Source organism: Perissodus microlepis, chromosome 14 (genome assembly GCF_051167445.1).
Source record: "Perissodus microlepis isolate ML-2025 ecotype Zambia chromosome 14, ASM5116744v1, whole genome shotgun sequence".
Lineage (NCBI taxonomy): Eukaryota > Metazoa > Chordata > Actinopteri > Cichliformes > Cichlidae > Perissodus > Perissodus microlepis.
The window spans coordinates 12,726,334-12,754,006 of NC_140474.1; the positions used below are offsets into that span (position 1 = coordinate 12,726,334).

The 27,673-nt window shown below is 39.5% G+C and overlaps 1 protein-coding gene across 5 annotated transcripts in view; it reads right to left on the minus strand.

Moving 5' to 3' along the window:
- Positions 1-27,673, minus strand: part of ncam1b (neural cell adhesion molecule 1b) — a 79,158-nt gene that overhangs the window by 40,084 nt on the left and 11,401 nt on the right. For all 5 annotated transcript variants that reach the window (XM_084950548.1, XM_084950551.1, XM_084950549.1 and 2 more), the window contains 2 exons: positions 1,682-1,756; positions 850-1,059 (listed from right to left, as the gene is read on the minus strand). In XM_084950548.1, the coding sequence (XP_084806674.1) occupies positions 850-1,059; positions 1,682-1,756 (285 nt within the window). The remainder of the gene's footprint in view (positions 1-849; positions 1,060-1,681; positions 1,757-27,673) is intronic.

The window sequence follows — 27,673 nt, forward strand, 5'->3', positions numbered from 1 at the left end:
CATTCATTTTATTATCACCCTAAACAAGCTCCCCTGGCTCAAGTTACCAGAACTGAAGCAATGTCTAGCCAAGCCATTTCTAAAATTGACTGGTTAATGGAATTTGCTGGAAGCTTTTTAGAAAGAAGCAGAACTGCTACCTGACAGACTTCAGCAGGACACAAGTGACAGAATTGGATTCCGAACTGGAAAGCTATAGAGCAATCTCATCGAGGCTTAACATATGAAGCCATTTAGCTGTAATGCGCAGCTCATTTCTTGAAATGGTCGGTAAAAGTTTAAATGTAAAGTCTGCTCCTGTTAAACTGGCCGTCTGCATGGGGCAAAAGCAGTTACAGGTTATCTCTTATATGGCTTGCAAGCTGTAGCACTGAACTAACTATGCAAACTGCTGCTGGTACTGTACAAATGTTCATTCACAGGAAGTTGTGATGTTTTGTACACTTCTGTGCACAACATTGTGCATCACTGTTAATATGGGTGACCACTTCTAATAACATCCTGAAACAGGCCCCAAAATAACAGAAAAGTTCTGTTTGGAAAATAATTTCATCTCTGACGGACAATTGCTGATGCTTGGCATTCATGGAAAATAAAATCCATTACTCACAAGAACTGCACAACAGACAGGATCATTAAGCAGCCTTCTAATGGTCTTCCGACCATTTATTGAACTGATGAAAAATCCATCCTCACTTGAAAAGAAAGAATAATGTGTTGCCCTTGAGCAGTCAATAAAATACTATGAGTTCAATGAGCATGATTCTTTTTCTTCTGTGTTCACACCACTCAGTAATTTGGAGTGTGCACCGTATACTGTGGGGTGGGGCGGTGGGGGGGGGGACTTACGGAAGATCTTCACTTTGACTGTCGACTCCGCTTGCTGGTCTCCATTGGTAGCGACACACTTGTATGTCCCAGCACTTTCCGTCCCGGCTTTATACAGCGTGAGGGTGGAAGATGACTCATCGTTACGGGTTACTGTTGTGTCTTGTCTGTTCGGCTCTATCCTGTCCCCGCTTGGTCCAAACCAGTCTATGTGCTTGGCAACGCCTACAACTAAGACAACATACAGAACAGAGCAGTACATAAGAAACAGGTATCTATAGGGTAACACATTTCAAATCAGAGCAGTCAGCCACTGCCCACAGACTGTACATTGTAGGTGGTTCATGCTCCTGCAAGGAATGAAGCGTGTGGTTTATGCATTTTAGCTGTGTCTAGTAACTAAGACATCAGAAAATGTTATATGTTTTCAAGGTTTGATGCTAAACAAACAAACAAACCAAAAACAAAAGGACACTTAATCTCATCATTCATTGATGACTGATTGATGAATGTATGATACACATTCAAGTAACCGGAAAACCACTTAACATAAAATATGAAGGGGGGTGTAGTTGTCCACTTTAATCCTGCAGAAGAGGAAGTGTGGCTGATCAAGCAATACTGTGTATTTGTACCACAAATATCCATGCATATTTATCCATACACCTAACACATGGGGAAGACTTTTTGATAAGAACTGATTCCAACAGAAACACAGACCTCTGCTATGTTTTGTCTAGTTTAACCACTTTAAACTCATTTTTTGCAAAACAGTCTAAAAAGTGGGGGAACTGTTAAGGTGCAGTTTTTAAAAAAGTTTTAAATATATATATAAACATTTTGATAAACTTACCTTCACACACAAAGAATTTGGACTCTCCAAGACTAATCTCACCGTGGGTTGGTGTGATCTGTACTTCCAATGAAACTGCAACAGAAAAACAAACATACAATACAAAATTAGAATCAACCCACTAAGTGAAGCGCTGATTAAGAATGTTTAACAATGTTTCAACACTGGGATGGAACAATTATTAAAACAGGAAACAGGCTAATTAGATGCGCAAATGTCTGCATATCAATGTGTTTCATCTATATGCAAAGGCAGAAGCAATCACCTGCAGGCAATCAGAAATACGACTGTGGGGTTCTTTAAAAATATATTTTAAGGTCTTCGATTTGCTCATGTTAAGAGCAGCACTTGAGTGTATATCTTATTTCCTCCAGAACCGAGAGTGTACCTTCAATAGCACTTTTAATTTCTACTGGAAAGGATCCAAAGACTTGCTGGAGCCAGCATCTATCTACACTTTACTGCACTTTAAAGAATATGCTTCAGTTTTCTGCCACATAAACCTGATATTATCTTTGTACATTCGTCCATATTTTTTTTACCGAAACTTAAAAAGCAGTACAAACAATAAAATCAATCAACATGCACATTCAGAAAACAACAACAGACAATATGGACATTTCCTTTTCCTCTGTTGCCTACAGTCCTCCTGTCCTATCAAGAGAAATAACATCAACACAGCAATGCAAATATTCCGCTAAAATTCAGCAGCTGGAACCAGTGCTGTGCTCCCAGTGTACCTTGAGACGAATTATTTTTAAAAGACTATTTGATTTTTAGAAATTACATCGTCTGGCAAGATGAATGTAATGCCTCTCAGTGATAGCCTGCACTTCATCAAAGATTGGATGAAAAAGAGATTTGTATTATCTGACAAAGAGAATGATGCCCTGAAACATTTTGTACTTAATTAGAACAAAGTGTGACTTGCTTCCTGCAGAACCTCCCAAGGGGGCACTCAGGGTTCCAGTGGATGATTAAGAACGGTGTCGAGATTGACCTGAAATCCCACTCTATATCATGCATGAGCAAGACTGTGTGGCTGTGTACCAAACTAAAGGTCAAGGCAAGAAGGTCTCCATAGGGGCATCGATTGACACGGGAAAATAGCACAGTCAGTTAAAAAAAAAGATGTCTGGAGCTGGCAGAATTATTTCTATATTGTCGACTTGTGGAGCAAACAGGTAATAACTGATTTTATTTTAGTCAATTTGTTTCAGGTCTTCCCACAAAAGTGATACATCCCCTTAAATGTGAAGTACAGTTCAAGGTTAAAGAGATTAAACAAAACCCAACAATATTGTTGTATTATGTTCAATTTTCTCACGCTCAAATGTGATATTCACCAAACGGCCGTTGTATCTGCAACAGAATTCTGTTTGAGTCACCAAATACAGAAGGAAGAAGTCCTTAAATATTACAGACATGTAGCTTATCAGATGCACCTACGTATACATATGTAGGTGCATACAAGTGTCTATTATATACATACACACATACATATATATACACACACACACACACACGCACACACGCACACACACACACACACACACATACATACACACATACATACATACATACATACATACATACATATATATATGTATATATATACATACATATATATATATATATATATATATTTAACTACATATAGTCACAGAAAGATAGATAAATATTTAAATATATAAATTTCTAAGAAGGAAATTAAATAATCAGAATGCAGATATTTAACAATACTTTTTTAGATTCTTATTATATTCTATTCTTTTTTTAAAATCTGCACAATTCCTTTCTTTAAGCTTGCCCAATAAACTGTAAATAAATATGTGAAATATAAGCAACTACTCCAATGCTAAGCTAAGCTCACATATGTGTGTGTATATTTTTGTTTTATTTGAGAGGATGATACCAGAAATTCTGGATATATTTGCTTAATAGATTAACTGTTGATCTATAAATCCCTTCGGCTCTTTACCCAAACTTAGAATCGATGCAATTACTGATATGAAGCTGAAAATAAAATGTTTGCTATATTTTTTTTAGTGACTGGTACTGTGTCGTATTAATGAAAAGACAGTTATTCAGTTGTCTTACAGTTGTATTTTTAAATGTGCCTGTCATTTCACTTTTATCAGAAGGATTTTATATTCAAAGTGATGGAACATAAAATCCTGATATCAACACTCTTGTCATTCTTTTTAAATAAAAGTGTCTAATAAAAATAATGTCATGCTAATTTTATGGAAAAGGTTTATGAATTTAGTTTTAATTGGACTAACGAATGAGAACAGTTTGTATTTATTTATTTAGTCAAACAAACAGGCAACTAATTTGCAGAGGAGGCACGCCAGTGATAATTATTCAAGAGAAGTTTATTTGTACAGCCCATTATCACATTCAGTGTCTAAAACGGTTTTGCGTAAACAATAGTTTTCAACCCAGACAAAACAACATAGGCAAAAACATCCATGCATGCATCCATGACATAAAAATGGCTGAAACTATAATGAAACGAAGTGATAAGGAAATGTAAAATATAATAATTATACCAAAATTTGGCTGCGGAAAATGTTTTTAAATTGACTAATGTGATAAGTCCATTGTAGGATGCTTAATACAGAAAATGGTCCAGCAAAGGTTGAATGGAATAAGCTCCCTTAGATAAGAGGAGAAAAGATCTACTATTAGGATTAGGAAGGTGAAGTGGCCATTATGCAGATGGGTAGGATGTGGGGCAGCTGGTGATTTTACATTACAAAGCAGGAATGTCACAGTAACTAACATCATTAGCATCTAGCACTAAGCACACTGAGTAAAATGGCAATGTTCTCTGTGCATTTACTTGCCCCTGAAATTTTAACAGTATGATGACTTTGAGAATTTAAGATAAGATAAGATAAGATAACCTTTATTAGTCCCACACGTGGGAAATTTGTTTTGTCACAGCAGGAAGTGGACAGTGCAAAAGTTATGAGGCAAAAATTAGGATACAATAAGAATAAATACAGTACACAACTGTACAGAATAGAATAAAATAAAATACTATATACAGTAGAATAAAATAAATATACAATAAGATAAAAATAGAATACAAATGCTATATACAACTGAGTAAAAATACAACGATGACAGAAAAGATTATTGCACTTAGTGTTGCACATGTGTGGATGTGTGTGTTTGATCAGTTAAAGTCTTTATTGTGGAGTCTGACAGCAGTGGGGAGGAAAGACCTGCGAAATCTCTCCGTCCCACACCGTGGGTGCCGCAGTCTCCCACTGAAGGAGCTGCTCAGTGCTGTCACAGTCTGCTGCATGGGGTGGGAGATGTTGTCCAACAGTGATGACAGCTTAGCCACCATTCTCCTGTCACTCACCACCTCCACTGGGTCCAGAGGGCATCCTAGAACAGAGCTGGCCCTTCGGATCAGCCTGTTCAGTCTCTTCCTGTCCCCGGCAGAGATGCTGCCGCCCCAGCAGACCACACCATAAAAGATAGCAGAAGCCACCACAGAGTCATAGAAGGTCTTCAGGAGTGGGCCCTCCACTCCAAACGACCTGAGTCTCCGCAGCAGGTACAGACTGCTCTGCCCTTTCCTGTAGAGGGCGTCTGAGTTATGAGTCCAGTCCAGTCTGTTGTTCAGATGAACACCAAGGTACCTGTAGCTGTCCACAGCCTCAATGTCCATACCTTGGATGTTCAGTGGTTGCAGTGGAGAATGCTTGTGCCTGCGGAAGTCTACCACCAGTTCCTTGGTTTTACTGGCGTTGATCTGGAGGTAGTTCAGCTGGAACCAGTCCACAAAGTCTTGGGTCAGTCCTCTGTACTCCTTGTCGTCTCCATCAGTGATGAGGCCGACTATTGCAGAGTCATCAGAGAACTTCTGCAGGAAGCACTGGGTGGAATTGTGGGAGAAGTCTGCAGTGTAGATGGTGAAGAGGAACGGAGCCAGAACCGTTCCCTGTGGGGCCCCCGTACCGCAGACGACCCTGTCCGACACACAGCCCTGAGTCCTCACATACTGTGGTTGGTCGGTGAGGTAGTCCAAAATCCAGGTAGTGAGGTGATGGTCCACTCCAGAGTTCACCAGCTTGTCCTTTAGAACCGAGGGAAGAATAGTGTTGAAGGCACTGGAGAAATCAAAGAACATGATTCTCACAGTGCTTCCAGCGGTCTCCAGGTGAGCGAGGGAACGATGTAGGAGGTGAATGACGGCATCATCCGCTCCAATGCCAGGCTGGTAGGCAAACTGAAGTGGGTCCAGTGATGAGCTTATTAGGCGCCAAAGCTGAGCCAGGACCAACCGCTCCAGGGTCTTCATCAGGTGGGATGTCAGAGCCACCGGCCTGTAGCTGTTGAGGTCCTTGGGGCGTGAAGTCTTTGGCACTGGTACAACACAGGAGGTTTTCCAGAGCTGTGGGACTCTTCCCAGCCTCAGGCTCAGGTTGAAGAGGTGCTCCATCACCCCACACAGTTGGTCCGCGCAGGACCTGACGACCCTCGAGCTGATGCCATGTGGGCCCGCTGCCTTCTTGCCATTAATCCTCCTCAGTTCCCTCCTAACCTGGGTGGTTGAGAGAGACAGGCTGGAGCCTTGTGTTGAGTGTGTATTGGATGCTGTTGTTGGGGGTGGGGAGGAGTGAGCAGGGTGAATAGAGGAGGTGTGAAGTGTCTGAGGTGTCAGAGGTGGAACAGCAGCAGTGGGGGTGGGTGAGTCTGCAGCCGATGTTGCAGACTGCCTCATGGCTGAATCAAATCGGTTGAAGAAATGATTCAGTTGTCTGTGAAGGTTCTCAGTCATCCAGGTCATCGTAGTCAAAGGAGCTTGCAAAGAAAAGCGTCTGGACTTCTTTAAGTTTACTTGAAGACGTTTCACCTCTCATCCGAGAAGCTTCTTCAGTTCTAAGGTCAAATGGTGGAGAGTCCCAGATATAAACCTAGTGGGAGTATCCCCCCACAGAGGGACAAAAGGACCCCCTGATGATCTTCTAATCGCCTGAGCCAAGGTGTGAAACTGGGTGTGGGTCCCAATCAGCCAGAGTTTCGGGTGTGTTCATTGTGAAACCTGGCCCCACCTTATCATGCGAATTCCTGAGGTCAGATGGCCCAGGATGTGAGTGGGCGTTAAGGCGTCTGGGAAGGGATCTCAAAACTGGATTATAGATGGCAGAGAGTTGGTGTCGTAAACCCCCGCCTCTGTTCAAAGATGGTCGCTCACAGTGGACATAGATGGCTTCTTTCACTCCTCTTTCAAACCATCTGTCCTCTCTGTCCAAAATGTGAACATTGGCATCCTCGAAAGAGTGTCCTTTATCCTTAAGATGCAGATGGACTGCTGAGTCTTGTCCTGTGGAGGTGGCTCTTCTGTGTTGTGCCATGCGCTTGTGAAGTGGCTGTTTGGTCTCTCCAATGTAGAGGTCTGGGCAGACCAGACCAGACCAATGTAGCCCAGACCTCTACATTGGAGAGACCAAACAGCCACTTCACAAGCGCATGGCACAACACAGAAGAGCCACCTCCACAGGACAAGACTCAGCAGTCCATCTGCATCTTAAGGATAAAGGACACTCTTTCGAGGATGCCAATGTTCACATTTTGGACAGAGAGGACAGATGGTTTGAAAGAGGAGTGAAAGAAGCCATCTATGTCCACTGTGAGCGACCATCTTTGAACAGAGGCGGGGGTTTACGACACCAACTCTCTGCCATCTATAATCCAGTTTTGAGATCCCTTCCCAGACGCCTTAACGCCCACTCACATCCTGGGCCATCTGACCTCAGGAATTCGCATGATAAGGTGGGGCCAGGTTTCACAATGAACACACCCGAAACTCTGGCTGATTGGGACCCACACCCAGTTTCACACCTTGGCTCAGGCGAGAAGATCATCAGGCGAGAAGATCATCAGGGGGTCCTTTTGTCCCTCTGTGGGGGGATACTCCCACTAGGTTTATATCTGGGACTCTCCACCATTTGACCTTAGAACTGAAGAAGCTTCTCGGATGAGAGGTGAAACGTCTTCAAGTAAACTTAAAGAAGTCCAGACGCTTTTCTTTGCAAGCTCCTTTGACTAAAATGATTCAGTTCATTTGCCCATCTCACATCCCTCCCAGGCAGAGAGTTCTGCTGTTTGTGGCCCGAGATGGTTCTGAGGCCTCTCCAGACTTCACCAACGTTGTTTTGTTGAAGCTGGTTCTCCATCTTCTGCCTGTAGCTGTCCTTCCCATTCCTTATCAGTCCCCTCAGCTCTCTCTGCACCCTTTTCAACTCCTCTTTGTCTCTGGATTTGAAGGCCCTCCTCTTCTGCTTGAGGACGGTTTTAATTTCTGGGGTAATCCAAGGTTTGTTGTTGGAGAAACACCGTACAGTCCTGGTAGGTACGGTGTTATCCACACAGAAATTTATATAGTCAGTAATGCCTGTGGTAAGGCTGTCGATGTCCTCTCCGTGGTCATCACAAATCACCTCCCACACCTTCGACTCAAAACAATCCTTAAGAGCCTCCTCGCTCTCCTCCGACCATCTCTGTACTGTGCGGGTGGCTGGTGGCTCCCTGCGCACTAAGGGCTCATACACAGGGACAAGGTGCACCAGGTTGTGATCAGATCTGCCCAGGGGAGGGAGAGGTGATGAACTGTATGCCTCTTCTGCATTGGCATACAGTAAGTCCAGTGTTTTATTGTCTCTGGTTGGGCAGGTCACATACTGGGTGAAGGTGGGCAGTGTGGAGTCCAGTGAGGCATGATTGAAGTCCCCTGATATTATGAGAAGGGCTCTCGGTGATTGTGTTTGCAGTCTGCTGACCACAGAGTGGAGAGAGTCACAGGCTGCATCCGCGTTGGCCGAGGGGGGGACATACGCTGTTATCGCGATAACATGCGAGAACTCCCGGGGCAGGTAGTACGGACGCTCGTGGGAGTGTTAAAAGTGGCACAGTAAAAACCAATCAACTCAGAATTTACAGTGTACTCTAATATAAAATAGAAATGCAAAGGCTGCAGGATGACTGATAACACACTAAATGCTCACCACTGCAGTGTTTGAAGACAAACAAAAGACAAAACAGATGCCTTGTAAAAGCCTGAAAAAATTATCATCTCATCACCAAAATCAAGGTTTGTAGACTAATTGTACCAATCTATTCTCTGTAAACCTGCTAAGTAGGGCTGGGCTATATCATACCGTTCATGGTAATACCGGTGTAATTTTGGGCAACGATAGGAAAATGAAATATCGCGATAGAATATGGGTAAAACGTGCATGCGCAGGGCCTTTGTTTTCATACGCACATGGCGGCGACGCAGAATGAGAAGAGCGAAAGTGGACCGTTAAATGAAACGGATGAACCAGAATTGGTTTGTAAAACTGCTGCAACTTCAGTGGTGTGGAACTAGTTTAGCTTTCGTCCGTCAGATGCACAACAAAACACTATTTTTGGTAGCGCATGCTAGCGGGCCATCGTTATTACCGTGTTGTTTGGAAAATACGGCACACTTAAAATCAATCCTTTGATTTTTCTGAAAATCGACAGTGCCCCTTATAATCCTGGTTGTGTTTACTGACCTCGAAACGATTTTATGTCGTACATGGCGCTCGAAAATCTGTCAAATGTTTTAGTACGACTTTGCTAAGCTACGAACCCGCACCGCTTGATGGATTGTCGGAGCATTACGGCTATATTAGGCAGGCGCCTCGCGGAGTGATACGTACTGTGCTTCAACATAATATTACCGTATTGTGTGTATAATCTCTTTTTAAGTTTTGTGGATATTATACATGGTTATGCTGAGGATATGTCGGCCAGTTTCCACTGGAAATGCCTTTTGGTTAAACTGTCAGCGAAGAATTTGCACTGTTACATTTTTATATAACTTTAATGCACATAAAAAACAGCTGCTTGTTTAAGTGAAAATACATTGATGGGGTTTTTTGCACTAATAAAGTTGTGGAGTTGTAAAGCATTTTGTCTAGTGTCAATTATATCGTCAGTTATATCGTTATCGCAAATTTTCAAATGTATATCGTGATAAATATTTTTGGTCATATCGCCCTGCTCTACTGCTAAGTAATGATAACTGTTAAACTAATAGAAAGAAACTTGGTGAGTAGTGACAGAAATTACCTATACTTTTCATCTAACTCTCCCAACTGTATGGGTTGAATTATTGTCACGAAGTCAAAAAGCAGTGAGCCCAACTCTAAAGCCTGTCAGTATACTTCACAATGCTGCTTTTCCTATTAAAATCAACAATGCAAAACCACTTTCATATCCTCCGAGCAGGCTGACATTCAAGTCCCAAAGGGAAATTTTATCACATGATCCCATATCCTCTTCCCTTCCACTCAACAAATGTTGTTTTTCCTTGTTCTGTAGGGTATTAGAATACAGTAGCAACACACCTGCACCATCTGAGAGTTTTCCAAATGGAATTGTTCAGTAGGCCAAGCACTAATTGGTTCTCTCAGGTTGAAGGCAGAACCGTTGCTCTTCTTCGCTGAGAGTTATGAAGACAGGGTAATTGCTCTCCAACGAGCAGCTCACTTTTCATACATTAGTGAGGCTAACAAGCTACTGTAGTTCGTCTTGTTAAAGGGCAAAAACTCTTTCAAAGCAGAGGGTGGCAAAATTGAAGAGAAGCAAATTTGTGGTCTAGAAATTTAATATGCATACATTTCCCACACAATCAGATTGTATAGGAAAACAAATATTGCAAATATTTTGAATGCAAGCTCTTGGCTGCAATACATAGCTTACAGGGAATGAAATACGCTTTTCATATTAATATGAAAAGAGTGTAAATATTTTCTGTTTCATTATGAAACTATGGTGGCGCAAATTAGATTAGTGAGCGGCCACACTATTGGTAATTAGTAGGAAACACTGTCTGAATCCCAAGTGAACAATTGAAGTAAGCTTAGACTGGATCACCACATCAAAGAACTTAAAGGAGTAGAACTGTAGATAAGAGTAAGCAGGAAAATAATTTTTGCCTGTAGCATACATTTCAAGCACGGTTTACCAATAACTGATATTTCTTAATTCCCTACCTTAAGAGTATTTATAGCATTACTTGTAGCATATTTCCAGAAGTAGCAGTTATGGTTTGCCAGTTGGTTAATCTACCTAATCTAAACGGTCCAGACTGAAATGACTCAACTGCTGGATAGAGTATATATTGAACAGTCACAGCCTTCAGATTATTAAACTTCTCTCTATGTACTGTATTACAGGTTGTTTTCATACTAAAAATACCAATTACCAGGAAAATACTTCATAGCACAGATTAGATAGATAGATAGATAGATAGATAGATAGATAGATAGATAGATAGAGTGCAGCTGTGTTTCTTGTGACTTTGGTAAAATAGACTGCCACTGGTGTTGTCTACTTGCTAGTAGATTTTTCTCAGTTTCAAGGGAAACATAACACTTTTTACACATAATTGTGTGTGTCCTGTTAAATTAACACTGTCTTTCAATGTTACAGACTATTAGGGCTGCCAAGTTTGCTTCCAAGCTCACACATTACTGTCATTTTATTATCTGCCACAGATGCTAGCAGATACCTTAATGATAACTAACGGCTAATGATAACAGATGGCTAATGTTGCTATCAGGTAACTGCCAGTACATCTTGGCAATTAACTGAAAATAAAGCAAAACCGGTATTCACCTCTAATCAATGTGATCTTGCCGATGTTGGTTATTACATTTGATTGTTTTAAATTCTGTTAGTACGCCTCCCAGTATATATGGTACCTTTTAAATCATACCACCACATGTGTTGTCATGTGACTTTGCGGCACCCAGTCTAAGCATGATGGAGGAAAGCCAAACACTGAGCTGATTACCCAACTTTAGTTTGTCCAATTATAAATCTGTATGGGTTCTTTGGACAATTTTTTTGGCTTTAGTAAAGACAACATCAAATAAAAAGGAGAAAACTGTGGGGAAAATACTTTCATCTGTTACAACACAAGCACAGTAATACAAAAATAAATACATCTCAGCTTCATTAGTTTAGCATATTCACAGTACAAAGAGAGTGAACTATGAGGCCAAAAACAATACATATACTTCTGCAACAAATCTGAGACGCAGGTGCATCATATCCACAAATCCTGCTGAAACCCAAGACATAACCTCATATAGGGCTGTTCGATATAACGATATATATCGGATGATGATATAAAAACATCTATTGTTTCATTGTATGCTATCGTTTGTTTCGTGGTGTCGCAAAATAAACTGTTTACAGCAATATTTTTTCATCGTTTTGATGGTCACTGTAGTGGCTATATTAATTTCTTAAAGTTCTCTCTTTCTCTTATATTTAATATAACCACACTACAGACGGACAAACGCCTGATTTTATGCATCGTGGTTAGCAACAACGACGGTAAAACCATCGCGTGTCCGCTTGTTTATCTTCCACAAAACCCTTTCACAATAAAGCTCAAGATCCTGTTGAGACTTTTCAAAATAAACCGAATCACGTAAAAGAGTATGCAGAGTATTTACGGATGAGAAGCAAAACAGAGCCGTCAGGTGCTAAAAAATAAACCTTAGACTCAAATGTTAGAACCGGCTTTTCCCCGCAGCACGCCGTGTAATAAATACTCACAAAGAAACAGCAGCCGTTACAACATATGTCTAAAGATGTATAGTTTCATGCATCGGTTAAAACACTCGACTCCAGGTACACGACGCCCAGCTGGAAAAACTTCACGCAAGTTGAGCTGCCCGAGATTCACAGAATTTACAGAAAATGTAAAATTTTTGTGATTTACATCGTAATCGGACGATAGATGTCTTATATCGGGATATGAGATTTTGGTCATATCGCACAGCCCTAACCTCATATGCATCTGCCAATAAATATAACTACACATTGTCTCAACGAAGCCGCTAATGACTGTTACTGTCCCATTTTCTACTGTCCTGCAGCCACTTTTCAAACTGACTGGAAGAGAACAGACCAATTCAAAGAAAGAAACCCTACCTCCAACTAGTGTTTTACAGCAAAATTGGAGACCAACACAGGCACACCATGCCCAAGAATAAATGCAGTCAATACCATAACTATGTTGAAGGCTCTACATATAGATTCAATAGAGACATATAAATGACGTCCTGTTTGTGTTGTGTGTTAAGGCCCCGATATCTTCCAAAATCTTCATTCCCTCTGCACAGCCTCTGTTCAAACGAAGCCATAATGAAGCATCCAAAAACAAAACTAAATTTGTTTACCCCAAACATCTTTGCCCAAGGAACAACAAATGTTTGTAAAGTTTCAAAACAAAATTTAACGCACAAAATCAAAGAATGTAAATGCAATGTAACTTTTTACATCCATTCCTTCCTTACTATTCCTTATCATATTAGATATTTGAGCTTGATCGCATTGAGTTGCACTATTTTAACTGTAAACACCTTATCATAAAACACAAACAATAAGAATTAAACTTTAACAATTTACAGGGAAAGTATGGCTCTTAAATACTAACGCTGGAACAATGACCTAAAAATGAGGATAGCAGAAGATGGTCTAAAGAGTATCAGAAGGTGCTATGTACTACTAATTGCCAAACCTTACCTTAGGCTCATAAAACTTGCGTTCATATAGCAGTACCATACACAAACCTGTGCTATGTTTCCTAGCCGTTAAGGCACCCAGCAATAGACTGGATGAGGGACCTACAGAGAAATAAACAATTCAAGTAGAAAAGAATGACCCAGTTCTGAAGAAACATGTAATTTCCCTGCAGTTCAACTTGGCATTCAATTGCTGTTACATAAAATGAACACAAAAAAGTCCCACTGGGGAGTGCCTCATCCAAATCAACCTGAACGTGTCCGCCTATGATGCAATAAACAACCCAGGAACTAAAGTTACAATGCAAGGTTGTCAGGAAGTATTCAAAGAAAATTCAATTTGCAATCTGACTCAAGAAACAGACAAACTGTAATAAAAAAAGAAATTAAAAAAAGATAATTACTGTAAATAATAGCTGTTGTTGACTAAAACAAAATATGGCTGGAATTTAAAAATCAACTGCCAACAACTGGTTTAAGATTGCTTGTCTCACCCAAAATCTAAGCTGCAAATTAAAGTCTTACTTAAATGAAATAACGACAAACAAATTATGAGTGAAAAACAGTCAAAATTACATCACGAAAACACTAGCATTGTTTGTCTGTTTCTTCTGCATCCAAACAATAACTATGCTCCTGACATTAACAGTTCATTTGTGATGTAACATTTTCTGTAGCTCTGGGCAATGTCATATTTGGATGCAGGCTGATTATGACTATAGGAGACAGCTTGCAGTGTCAATAATTCATGACTCTGTAGGTCATCAACCACACAGTGGTGTTTTAGTCTTGGAGAAATCTCATTAAATTCATACTAACATGTATAAAAACGAAATTATTATTGGTAAGATATCATCAGTTACATAGTTTATTTATTTGCTGCTTCTCAATGCAGATCACAGCATGATGCTGGAAAATGCAAAACATGTTTTGCCATCTATCTGAATACAGCTGTGGTTTGGGGACCAGAAATGGCAGCAAAAATCCTTCTTGAAACTCTGCTATCATTTCTGTGTACGAGTTTCTATTTAAGGATCATGTTTGCCATTTCTTCAGAATAGCCATAGGGTATTATACTACAGCACATGCACAATTTCATGCACATGTGCTCGCACGTGTGTACAAGCGTTTGTATGTAACGGCAGTAATGGAAGGGTAAGATTTCATGAATGAAAATTATGTACATTGATGTCCCTGGGTTACAGCAATCAGTGGCTGCAGCTGGAGGACCTTTAATAGCCTCATGTAGCTTAAACCTATCTTTTCTAGCATGGCTTGTATCTTAAATCTACATTTCCAAGAGGAACACACTGTTATTTTGAAAGTAGCTGGTAAGATGTGAAGGGCAAGTACACTATATGGATAAAAAAAATTATGCAGAGTTTGGCCTTTTTCTTCTGGCCTCTGTAGTTATCTTAGAACACTCCGGGTGCTGAAGCCTAGGCTGTCGGATGTTGTAGTAAGCCTCGACCCAAGCCGTGACTCGCCTCACTTGCCATGTGGGATTATGCTCATCATCTATTCTGCCAGCGTAAAAAATGCACACACATTCAAACACTTAAACTTTAAGCCTGCCAAACCGACAGTCACAGTAATAAACATCAGCTTGCTATCTGTGGTCTAAACCAAACAAAAGATTGAACGTGTCCTCCAAATAAATGGTGTACTTGCCATGAGGGCAAGGAAGCTCATAATACATTACTAAAATTTATATTATTCATATTTGGCTTTTCAGCAGGGACACACAAATAAGAATACGTGCGCCACTGCTTCACTGTCAAAGAGCATTTAATTGGCAGCTTCTAAATAACCGGAAAGCAAATGATTCTATAATTCAACTGTCTCCAGAAATCAAGAGCCTCTTGCTCAGTAATGGTGCCAGTGTGTTTATAATATATTGAAAGAGGCTGACTCATCTGTGTTCAGTGATGATTTGTCCCATGCCAACAAGCTACAAAAGCTGCCAATGATTTACAAACTTAGGCCAATTTATGGTGTTGATTTGTTATTACAAGTACAAAACTCAACTAATGCATTTGTCACTTGAGCAAACCATAACCAGATTTATTTATTACAATGCACAAATTACAGCTAGCAAGCCATTTGAAATGACAATAATATATGCATTTCAACATTTGACTTGAGAATTGGTCGGTTTCACAATGCAGCAGACACAGACTCAAAAATTCCGAACACATTTTGATTCCTAATTCATACTGGTATCAAGAAAACCATCTAATTACAAAAAAAAGGGGATGGGAAACATTTAATCTCAGAAAATGTAGCACTGGGATTCCAGTTTGAAATGAACAGTCTAAGCCTTAAACACCAAAATAATTTAACTTTTAATTAAAAAAAATATTTATTGGAAAGGCATCTTCAAATAGCCAATACATCATTTTGTACATTTTGCAAGACATTTTATTTTATTTTAACTGCTTTGTTTTTGCAGATTTTATCATGATGAGTTATTGTTTGTACAGAATATCATGCCCACAGCCTTCCTGGCAGGAAGAGGGATGGAGCTTTTTTCATACATGGTTGTTTTGTGCAGGTCAAGCAGCAGGACTCCTGTGCTGTGTCTGTCACAGGAAAAAAAAATTGAGTGCAGCACTCATTTTAGAGAGAAGGCTTGCATTCCTCCAGATAAGATGGAGTTCTGGATGGGATTTTGAAGTCAGGACTGTGGGACGCTGATAGCTGGTATGGTTCCTTGAGTGCAAGCCGCTGCTTCACTTTCACTTTCAGGAGAAGCTTATTGTACAGGTTCCGGTGGGAGCAATGGTCACGGATTCGGCTTAAAAGAAACAAACTGTGCTTTAAGTATGTATTTTTAATGTCTGATAACTTTCCAATTTGTTGATATCACAATTTAAATAATAAGAAGCAATCCTAACGTGAAATAGCAGCAACATACTGCTTTGAAAACAAATTAATATCTCGTAAAACATAAATGTTCTTTTGGTTTGCTAATAGCTTTACCACATAAGTAACTACAAAGTAACTCAGGTAATACTCTCCCCATCTCACACTGTGTCAAAACATGCTAATTCAACTGAGTATAATTGTTAAAAAAACAACTATAACTGCCATTTTCATGCATAGAAACACATTTTTTTCCTGTTAAATCTTATTGCTGATGCTTAATGCTATGTTAATCTTATTGCTTCATATTTCTCTACATTTATTCACTGAGGTCACCAATCTGTGAGTTGCTCTTTAAGTGCTCAGTTTCAGAACTTACTAGTTTTAAGGAAATAGTGAGTATTTGCTTGCTGCTCATGCCTCTCAACCACAGTTATACTCATTTCTACCAGTTGCTATGGAAACGTGTTTCTCCGCTCCCTTCTCCCCTTACTTTGACATCACCGCTTGTCCGCCGCTCTCTCCCTCTCTGATTGGAGGCAGCAGTGCAGCCTCAGAGGAGTGACTATTTACATTGAAGAGGCTGTCAAAACAATGAACACACAATTTCAGCTGATCGCCGTGGCTGCCTTCAGTGGTTGAGCCGTTGGTGGTAGTAGGCTTGAATGTCTCTACCAGCTAACTACATACTGTACAGAGCTATAAATTCAACACTCTATACAGTACCATTCAATAAAACTACTGGATGTCTAAAGAGCAAAGGCTCAGCTGGTGCTTGCCTTATTATATCTCCAGTCTCAGGCATCGATATCTGCAAGGCTTTAGACAGTTGGGGCCTCTCATTTGTGCATTACTTTTCAACTATAAGACTGAATAACAGATGGCTAGCAGCTTACAGTCACTGTTCATTAGCTCTAAAAGAAATGTTTATGAGTCAACCCAAAAGGAACCCCTAGCACAGAAATATGACTGGTTCCTGATTATGTGGATCCATTTCAAAGCTTTTAACTTTTAATACCAGATCTTTCTGTAGCATCTATAAACACAGAATAAGGCTTATCTCTCAAATCATCTTAATTTCTTTTTCATAATTTATAAATAATAAATTATATCTGAAATTTTTAATATTCTCCAATCACAGTCTGCAGAAAACAGGATGTATATTATGTGAATCTTAGGTGTTAAAAAATGAAAGTGAAAAATATCACTTGGAATACTGACGTAATCATCATATTTATGTGTTATATAATAGGGCAGAACACATTAAAATAAGAGGCTGAGGCAGCAGAAGCTGAGCTGCCACAGAGGGGATGATTCAGATTTTTATCTCTTGTTAAAGAGTGGCTGCTTGAAAGGTTTTTGGCTGTGATATTGAAGTATTCTAATATAGTGCATATTTTATCTCATATCATCTTTATCATATTGTCATAGGCCAAAAAGATCTGTGTACTGTAGCCTATGCCGTTCACTATAAAAAAGGATTTACCTTAAATACAGATTTAAAATCAACTATAATCAAATATAAACCTGACAATTCAATTCAAAAAAACTAATTTTTTTAGTTTTTAAAACTAAAACACGGACCTTTTTCGTGTTGATCGCTGCAAAATTAAAATGTGTCAAGTACAGATCTAGGCAAATGTGGAATAATGTGATGCTTCAGTGCGCTGGTTCAGTTTTTCAATTTTCATCGACTGTATTCATGAGCAAAATTAAATTTGGGAAGTTATTTTTCCAGGTTTACACTTGAGTGTAACACGCTCCCAGACATGACACTTTCAAATTCATTTTACAGTCTGCTGGAAAAAAAAATAAGGCCAAAACACACATCACATAATAATTTGTGCTGTGGTAAACACTGCCATGGTGCTCAGAGATCTTTAACATCGAACGGAAGCCAAAATATGAGTTTAAATGATCTCTCTCTTTCTCTAATGGCCATATGCCTCTCTGAGCTGCATCCCTTTTCCTCTCTGTGCTGAAGATAAACTGTGACTCAGTGAGCTACGGTGCAGTCCACTTCAGTGGCCAAGAGAAATTTGCCCTCATTCAGGCAATTTAGTGTGAGTGCCCCTCAGCATCTGCCTCAGCTGTGCACCACACAACAAAAGCCCAGGGAGGCGGAGAGCTGAGCGCCTGTGACCCATCATGCCATGCTGCGTGCTCCTGTAATGAATCAGTATTTAGAAGGTTGAATACAAGGCCAAGGAGACAATATAGACATTGTGCTGTCAGAGACACTCAAAAATTAGGTGAGAAAAAGCTTTAAAAAAATAATACACAGATTAATTTTGGCCTAACAAAAAAAAAAACAGATAATTCTGCAAAAGAAACCAAAACAATCCATACTAAACATGTTTTGTCATCTCAAACAAACAGATACATGATCCTGTGAAAAAAAACATAATTATGCCCAAAACCCGAGTTTGATTTTCATCCAGCTTAGAGCTCCAGCAGAGCTGTACAACCTGTGCAAGGACTGAGAGAGAGCAGTCTGTCACTATGTCTAAAAAAGACATGCATAATCAGTGAAATGGAAAGATTCTTGGAGGCTGAATACTGGAGACTCTGCAAGGAATTTTTATTTACAGTTTGAATTCTCCGTGGCAAGAATAGGGAGCCTGTGTAACATGAACAATGACTGAAATGTTAACCATCACTGTCTGTCACTGAAAAAAAAAGAAAAAAGAACACTCATCCTTACAGATTAATCATTACAGTCTTTCTCCTGTGACTTCCCTGATGGTGCTAGTCACGACATACTCCCCTGAAACAGCCCACAAAGCAACCACTCCGCTTGCTACTTGAGTGAAAGCCATTAAGGTTTAGCAGAATAAAAAACTATAAGGCTGTGCTAAATGGGCAGATTTTCATACATCTCTAATAATTAATGTAACAACAAAGAGGGGGGGAAAGGGCTAACTGGGAGGGTAGGAGGACTGGACGGAGGGAGCCAAAATGACCACTCAGCCACAAGATGCCTGTGACTACACAGAACCCCGAAGCCTGGCACATGCACACAGCTCCCTCTGTGTGTCCATTGAGAAAGCAGACAAGCTGGGACGAGCCGGATAAGCCTGCCTGTGACTCCACCAGGAAGAGGATCAATAGGAGGGAATGCACCATTTCGGATACAGCCAGACAGAGCCAGGGGCAGGGCAGAGAGGCAGAGCAGCACTTGAGTGCTCATTATGTTGTGTAGGATGACACAGTGTGTGCAGCCACTTCTGGAGTTATCTATGAACGGAGGGAGGTGTTGCAAACCCCTCAGAGATTAGGGCAGACCACACAGTAATTGGATTAAAGCACTAATGAAAATAAAAACTGGCATGAGCATGTCTCCATCAAGGTTACAGAGCTGAGGAGGACAATCACATGAGCTAGCTGATAGCAGGTGGAAAAAAATCACTCGCCAGGAGTCCAAACCTATCGCACGACCAGACAAATACTGGACAACGTTCATCGTGGCCACCTCTTTTGCCTCGCTTGCTGGCATGGAAACAGTTGGCTGCAGCTGAGCATTTGGACATCACCCACCAGCAGTCAATCACATAGCAATGTCCCGCCTTCTATACAGAGTCTCAAACACCTGCCAAGTATCAAATGCCAGTAAAATTTGTCTTTGCCAGTAAATAAACAAGGGTCAACCACCACAGTGGCCAAGACGATGATGCCTCAGCTGCCTTCTCCTGTCCTCAGATTATGTCCCTGCTGACCAGTGAACACTTTCTCCACTCTAAGCCAATCAAACCAAAGCAAAACAGTGCCTGTGTATCAAACAGGTTTCTGATGAGCTGTTTTAAGTGCTGGCTCTAAAAAAAAAAAATGCTAAGCTGTTATTTCCCACTTGACAATATGATTAACCAGCCAAACACCACTTTAAAGATGACCAAACAGACTGCATGATGAATACAAAACTGAGTGACCAAGCTTGAAATCAAAGCGTTTACCTGTTTAACAGATTACTGACTTTTTCACCATGTTCTTCAATTGTTCCAGAACATGAAGCAGCACTCAAAATGAGTGGGTTTGTGTTACGGCTCACTCACATCAAGCGTAAAGATTGTAAGGAGAGAAGAAACAGCAGCACGGCAGAGTGAAAAGTAAAGTAGAAAGTAATGTTCCATAATCAATCGAACATAATTAAACTGATGAAATAATATTTTAAGAAAAGAGAAATATTACATACAGTAGATGCTCATTTTATACTGTCAAATGGGGTTTAAAATACTTGTTTTGTATTACTTACTGCAGTTAGAAACCCTGTGTAATAACCCTATTTTGATTTCATTTAAAGTGTTATTTCAAAATACTAAACCAAGCTGTCAACAGCTTCCTGCAACACCAGATTTTTGCAGCATGTTTCTCCTCTTATACAATCCATATGCATAGGATCTCTCTCCATCTTACTAATCAGCCTCCACAGTCTTCAGTTCAGTTCACATGGCCGATGTGTATAAATAACATTTTCCCAATAAAAAAACTGGCCTCCTGGTTGCAGTATCTGAATAAAACCCTGTTTATTACAACACAAGAATGATGACAAAGACCCTCATTTTTTTAACAAATTAAAAACAACAGACTTTATAGTTTTTGTTGAAAAATTTTGTCCTCCAAGACACTTGGGACCAATTGCTGAAGTGGGTACCTTGATTAGGGACAATAACAGGCCTCTTCTGTTAACTATTGTGCATGTTCATATGGTTAAAAAACACAGCAGCCACAGGAAATACAGTGACAGGAGGAGTCAAAACAGATTCTTGACCTTAAAAGTAATACATATTTATATAACAACAAAATACATTTATCAGCATACTTTTTATATTTTGGGCTACTGAGGTTGTTTGAGTATAGCAAAAATCCAAAATGAAATAAATGAAAAATAACCATAGCACCTGAACCTATTAGTTTGGGCTTCTAGGGAGTCAAATTCCACCACTATGAAGAAAACTGGCAAGCTATATTTATAATTCAATACAAAACAAGAGCATCATTGCCAGAGGAATGCTGCACAATAATCGCTTTATCTCAATTATCTTTTCATAAGTGCTGGAAGCCAGAATGGTAATTGAAAATAAAATTATTTTAATTGTCCAGTCCTGCCCAGGGTCATGGTCAGAATTCTTAGTGCAGATTCTGACTTCTCTGAAGTTGTAAAGTGCTTTGTGACAAGGACACGGTTGTACTCCAGTAGAATGCTGTGTGTTATTCAAGGCCATTCCCGATGTCCCTCATTAATCCATGCCACATCTAATTGTGCTAAGCCATAACAGCAGGCCATTAGCATTCTTAAGCAACACTGCCATCCTCTTCCAAAATATTTCCAGTGGCTGACTAATTAGCGATGTTGTCATGCAGCATGAGGATAGGCAACACCAGTTAAGAGTTTTTAGACACAGGTGTGCTTGTTCAGGCAAAAGCTGAACAAGTTGATGGAAAGGTTCAGGTTCAGGCAGAAAAGACAGTTATGACAAGAGACGATCACGCAGCGTGATAAAGTCATCTGTTTTGTGTTATCTTTCGGTCCGCCAAGTCTGTAACACAAATGTTGTGATTCAGTTATTTAACACTTATAGTCAGACAAGTTCATATTCGACACATAGACTAGACAAGCAGTGACTCATGAACAACCTGTTACTACACCTGCTAAGAAATCTGTCCATGGTTAATGTTGGCATTTAACATCAGGCATTCCTTTCTGTACAAATCCAAAGAGCTAACACACATTTAAAAAAAAGAAAAATTGTATTAACATTCAATTCACGTCATCGCACTACATATAGCTTCTCAAATGAACAACACGAAAAAAAAGAATCTTTTTCACTTTAAAAAGGTTTTTATTTCTCTTCTTTAGAAGCATCTCCATCATGTTTGCGGTATAGCTGTCAGTAAAAGAGAGCAAGGAAAGCCCAAGGTTGTGTTCTGCATTCTTTGAGACAGACTGACAAGGCGTGGTCGGGCTACACGATGGTTCCACTGAGGGCGACAGATGGCACAGAGGCACCTTATGACACAACATTAGCTTCCACACATACACACCTTCTTGGCCAATCAGAGACTGGACTATAAAAATAGACACTGGGACAGGGCTAGCCTCCAGAGAGTTAACTTCCCTGTTTCTAAGAGCTAGGATCTCCAGAGACGTCCACAAAGAGAGAACACTTTCACTGCCATTAATCTAGGCACTAGAATTTTTTACAACTATTAGCAACACAATGCCTTTTAGATCCTTTAATACCTTGTTATTATACGTGAGTGTTTTCATTATCATGCTTTTTATTTCATTATCAGTGGAAATGTATTTCAAGGCAGTTATGCTGATGATATGTATAAAAAAAAAGAAAAATCACTATATTTGCTATGATTTGTTATGGATAGTTACCGGAGCATTTCATTTGGTTGACCTTCAAATGATAAAAAACAGTCAAGCTACCTGATTGGTACAGATTACAATTCATTAAATTCAGCCTGAGGTAGAAGGAAGGCAGTATACGCTGCACGTTCGAGCTGTAGTTCATTCAATGTTCTGTTACAAAGCCTGTGAGCTGTGCTAACAGAATACATTTGTCAGCAGTAAAAAGCCTGGGAAATTCAGAAGTCGGAAATGTAAGTCATCTGAGGAAGTCAGTTTAGGTCTTCTTTTTTTTCCTTTGAGAAACTCAGGTCATTCCCAAGTGAGGGGATATATTAAATAAAAGTTTTCATGTATGTCATGTTCAAAATGTCTCAGACACAAATTTTCCAAAAGAAAAAGAAAAAAGATCAGACTGAAATAATTTATTACAATCATGTAAGGAGACCCCACATATTCACAATATAGTACCAAAGACACTACAATATATGTTTTTTAATCAAATGGAGGTTCTACAAGTTCTACTACTACTTCTACTACTTTTTCTCCTCCTCTAGCACTGTGAGATATTATTCAGCAAGTTAAATAGAGGCATGAAAGCTGCAACTGTTTGCATGTAATTGCTTCAAAACCATTTATTTGCAACACAGAGGATGCAAAATCCCGCAACCTCTGTGAGATTCTACAAGAACACAAATAAATCACCCCTGATTCCATGTGTAATACAGTTGTGACACACACACAAGTTTATTGTAGTACTCTGTGGGTGTAATCTGCGGGTATTAGTGTACTGAAGGCACAGTAATGCTGTCACACCCCATTAAAAGTGCACCTTTTAGTGGAGTTTTTTTGTTGACTCATCCATATGGTGAGATTTTAGTGTTTGGAGAGGCTAAAAAAAAAGTCAGTTTTGGTGGACCCTTTAGAAGTATGATGACTTCCCTTATCACCTATTGTCAATAATAAATGTATTCATGGTTTTTACTGCTCTTCTGAGCCTCCTGATTATTTCTGTATGCTCTCATAATTTGCACAACACACAGATCAGGCTGAGACCAATTATTGTGACAACAGCATACATTTTTACCCCTGTGTAGCTCCAGCTTGTTTATGATGGCCACTGTCGCTGGCTATTTAAACGAGACACTAGCAGAATAACCACAGTCGCCTCAGCCCACAGCATCCTGGAATTGTGGGAAAATCTGTCAACCTATCACTGAAAAACCACCAAAAAACCTAAAGCAACATAACAGCTCTGTGATAGAACCCTGCAATCACGATGTCTCATGTTGCAAAAGAATTTCAATGCTGCATTCCTCCATGTTTATTTTCTAATTAAGGGCTGGGCAACACATTAAACTGCAATGATTTGGACACAAACTGCATATAGTGCAGTCCAAATGAAATTACTTTTTTTTTTTCTTGATAATAATATGATTGTAGATCTGCTACATTAAATGAGGGTCCTTTGAGTTCAGGAATACAAGGCAATACTAAAAGAATAACTGTTATTTCTTTAATTAATTGCTCATTTGTAAGAGAAAGTATGGAAAAAAAACACTGACTGTATGCTGTACATTAGGGCTGCCACAAACAATTATTTTGATAGTCGACTAGTCACCGATTATTTTTGCGATTAGTCGACTAATCAGATCATCATCCATTGGACGTAAAACGTACAGCTTATTGCACCAGCAGCATCTGCTCTTATATAACTATCATTAGCTTACAGCTTTAAGTGCTTAAGGTATGTGCTAACTAAAAATAAAGACAAGATTATAGTTTATTAAATTTTAATGAAATTTGCAGATTGTGATCTGTGAGTTTAATAAACTCAGCCGTCTGCTCCTTGCTATCTAAAATATAACAGGACACCGGAGTATATTCTCGAGCATCTCACACTTCTGATAATCAGTTGTCTGCTTGACGTTTATTCAGCTGTGTAAAAACTATAACTTTAATCTCAGCCAAACCGATTTACTCAGGAACAAATAAAATACTGAAAAAAGCCAAACAATAACATTTTTAAGTTATCTAAGTGACTTATATATCATGTTTAACCTGAGTAACGAAAGACCGCCGGGGGTTTGAAAAGATTTGCCGGGAGTCCAGTGTTCTCACCGGCTCTAGTGAGCCTTGAACCCCGGCTAGCTATCGAGCTAGTGGGTAACAGATGTCTCCGAAAACGTCGGAGCGCTTTTGAAAATATGTGGTGTCTTGATAAACTGAGCAGATATTTGAGGTTTACACAGCTACATTCGCGCCTGAAAATATGTTAAAAGCTTATTTTGTGACCCATAAAGAATAATAATAAGAGTAATATTAAAACCAACTAGCTGCCGCCATTGTTGGAAACTGAGCAGGGCCACGCTATGAATTCTGGGACACCGCTTCTTCTTCTTTGGGGTTTAACGGCAGCTGGCATCCTTGTACATGCAGTGCTGCCATCTTCTGTTTCAGTCTGTTATTACACTCTTAAATCCTACTACTTATTCCTGCGTCTTTTGGGATCTTACAAAGCTTCAAACGACGCCTCGACTATTAAATTAGTCGTCGATGGTAATCGCGACTAGTCGACTAATCGTGGCAGCCCTACTGTACATAGCCATTGCTATGTTCTGTGATAGGCATTAACTGATGTAACTGTTACATCATTGTTTAAGAAAGATCCTCAGAATATATGACTAAAACCACTTTTTTGTTCATATGAATACCTGGACAGCTGGATCAAGGCATCAGTGTAAACTTTTAAAAGTACTTTTATATTGAATGCCAACAAATACAGTGCCTAAAGGTCCAGTAAATGGACATGAAAGACCAACTCTGAATAGTTTAAGTATTGCAACATAATACTCAAGGTCATAATACAAAAAAATGACAGGGGCACTTTTATTTGACTAAGCCTCTTCACATCAATAAACCTAATGCACACAAACAACTGTATGCACATCTTTACCAATATGGTTCACTCACACCAGTGTTCTGAATGTCACAGCAGCTGATGTCAATAATACTTAATGTTTCAGCATGGTGGCAGCACTACTAGTGAAACAGAGCCCTGACCCTGTTCAGTCAAAATGTGTTTTAACTGTTATTGCAGCCACTCATGCAGAGAAAGCAGCCATGTGCTGTCATAAGGTAGAGAAAAGTCCTTCACGGGCATATTCCTCTTTCCACTAATGGTGGGTGTTGTGAAGGAATCTCCACTGGGAATATGCACTCAAGTCACTAGTATGCCACTGAGGATACAGGGGATGATTACTGTTTGCTAACAGCATACATGCAGCCTCATCACACATGTGCTTTCTTTTTACTTTTTCAGATTATTATTCGCTGCAATAATGGTTCATTAATAAGAAATGCAAATGTGAAAAATAAAACATGTTCTGATTTGTTTGTTGTGCCAGTCTCCCATTGGTTTAAAATGCATTTAGCTTGACAAAGATATGCTCTGAGGAATACACCACCATAAAAATCTAACAGGGTTTGGGTTAAGTAAATCAACACCATTTTAAGGGACTGTTAACATTTGAGCACAACCCTTGTTTTGAGCTGCTCTATACTGAAGCTTTATAATCACAACCAAAAGTACAGTAGCATTTAATACAATACTAAAACTATAAAGATAATCTTGGGAAGATGGCAATGGTTCTTATTGGCGGTTTTCATGTTTTACTCCCAGTTTCAAACATATTAAGGATGCATAGATGACCCGCCCCCACACTGGCTTGGTCACCGTGACTGGTGTTGTGAGATTATTTGCTTCAGAGCAATTTTCATCTGCTGTGGCATCTATGGAAAAGATGCACGATGGGGTTCATGACACATCCGGCTTCTGCTGGCAAAGAGAGCAAGACAGCTTTCAGCCAGTGGAAGTCAATGAGTCATACTGAGTAGGGATCCTTTAGGGAGCAGTGTGAGAGACAGGGTAAAACAGAGCAAGACAGACAAGCAAGACAAGATGCCAAGCTCACAGCACGGCATTAAAAAGAGAAAAAAGTTAGGTTCAAAGAAAGCTCTGTATTATACAAATTCTGTTTGGATACTGCATTTTAGTATCAATCATTACTTGGGTAAATCAAGTGGTAAGCTTTATTGACTACTGGTTGATTTTTTTAACTACTCTTTTCTGCTGTAACTATGTATCATTGTTTGGATTCTGGATATTTAGAAGCACTACTAATAACAATAAAAATATTCCCTATCAATAAAGTAATACAGAGGACATATTTTAATTATATAATATATAATATATATAGGATTTATCATATCAATTGTCTCTGGGGTGAAGAACTGTTTTCTAATTCGTCAACTACTCTTTATCTGCAGCTCGTTTTTTATGATTAATTTATATTAAATGAAGAAAATGATGAAGTGTAATGGCTTTTTTTTTTTTCATTTAGTTTTTGAGCAATGATACTTTAATATGATATCAGTGAACCAGCACTAAACAAATACTACCAAGTGTTTCTTGATGGGTTAGTACTCAGCCAGTTTAATGTCACTGCTTGATCAGTAATGTTCAAAACATAAAAAGCTATTTGTCAAGATTTAAAGTGAAATTTCACGAGTTATGAGTCATCAGCACTTTTTAGGGCACCAAATATTTACAAGAGCTGCATATCTATCTATTAATGTGTGATTCGACTTTTAGGTTGATAGTTTTATTGCAAAAAGTATAATGATGGAATTTCCAGAGCTATGTTGAGATTCTTAGTTTTTTCCTAGGTTTGTCAATAAATGTCAGACTCACTATCCCAAAGCATCCATATCAATGTCCACAGCCAGAAGACTGATGTGGAATTACTGGCAGAACATTATGTGTGGACTCAACTCCAATAACGTGGTGGACTAACAACAACACAGAAATGGAGATGTGATGGTGTACTGGTCCTAGAGAGCCCAACAATATCTAAACAGCCTTCAGCATTTCAGATCACATCCCATCTATCACCTGCACCCTGTCATTGTAGCACTCCAGTGGTCTCTGACTCAGATGGACAACTGAGTTTTCCAGCTGCACCTCCTAACCAATGGGTGTGGGTGCCAGGTTTAGGAATTCCACAAAGCGTTCTGTTAAGCTGACCATAACACTGCCAGTTAATGTCAGGAATCCAGTGCTCCCAATAAAAACAAAATAAAATGGCCTTTAACAGCTTCAGAAAATTGCTTCCACAC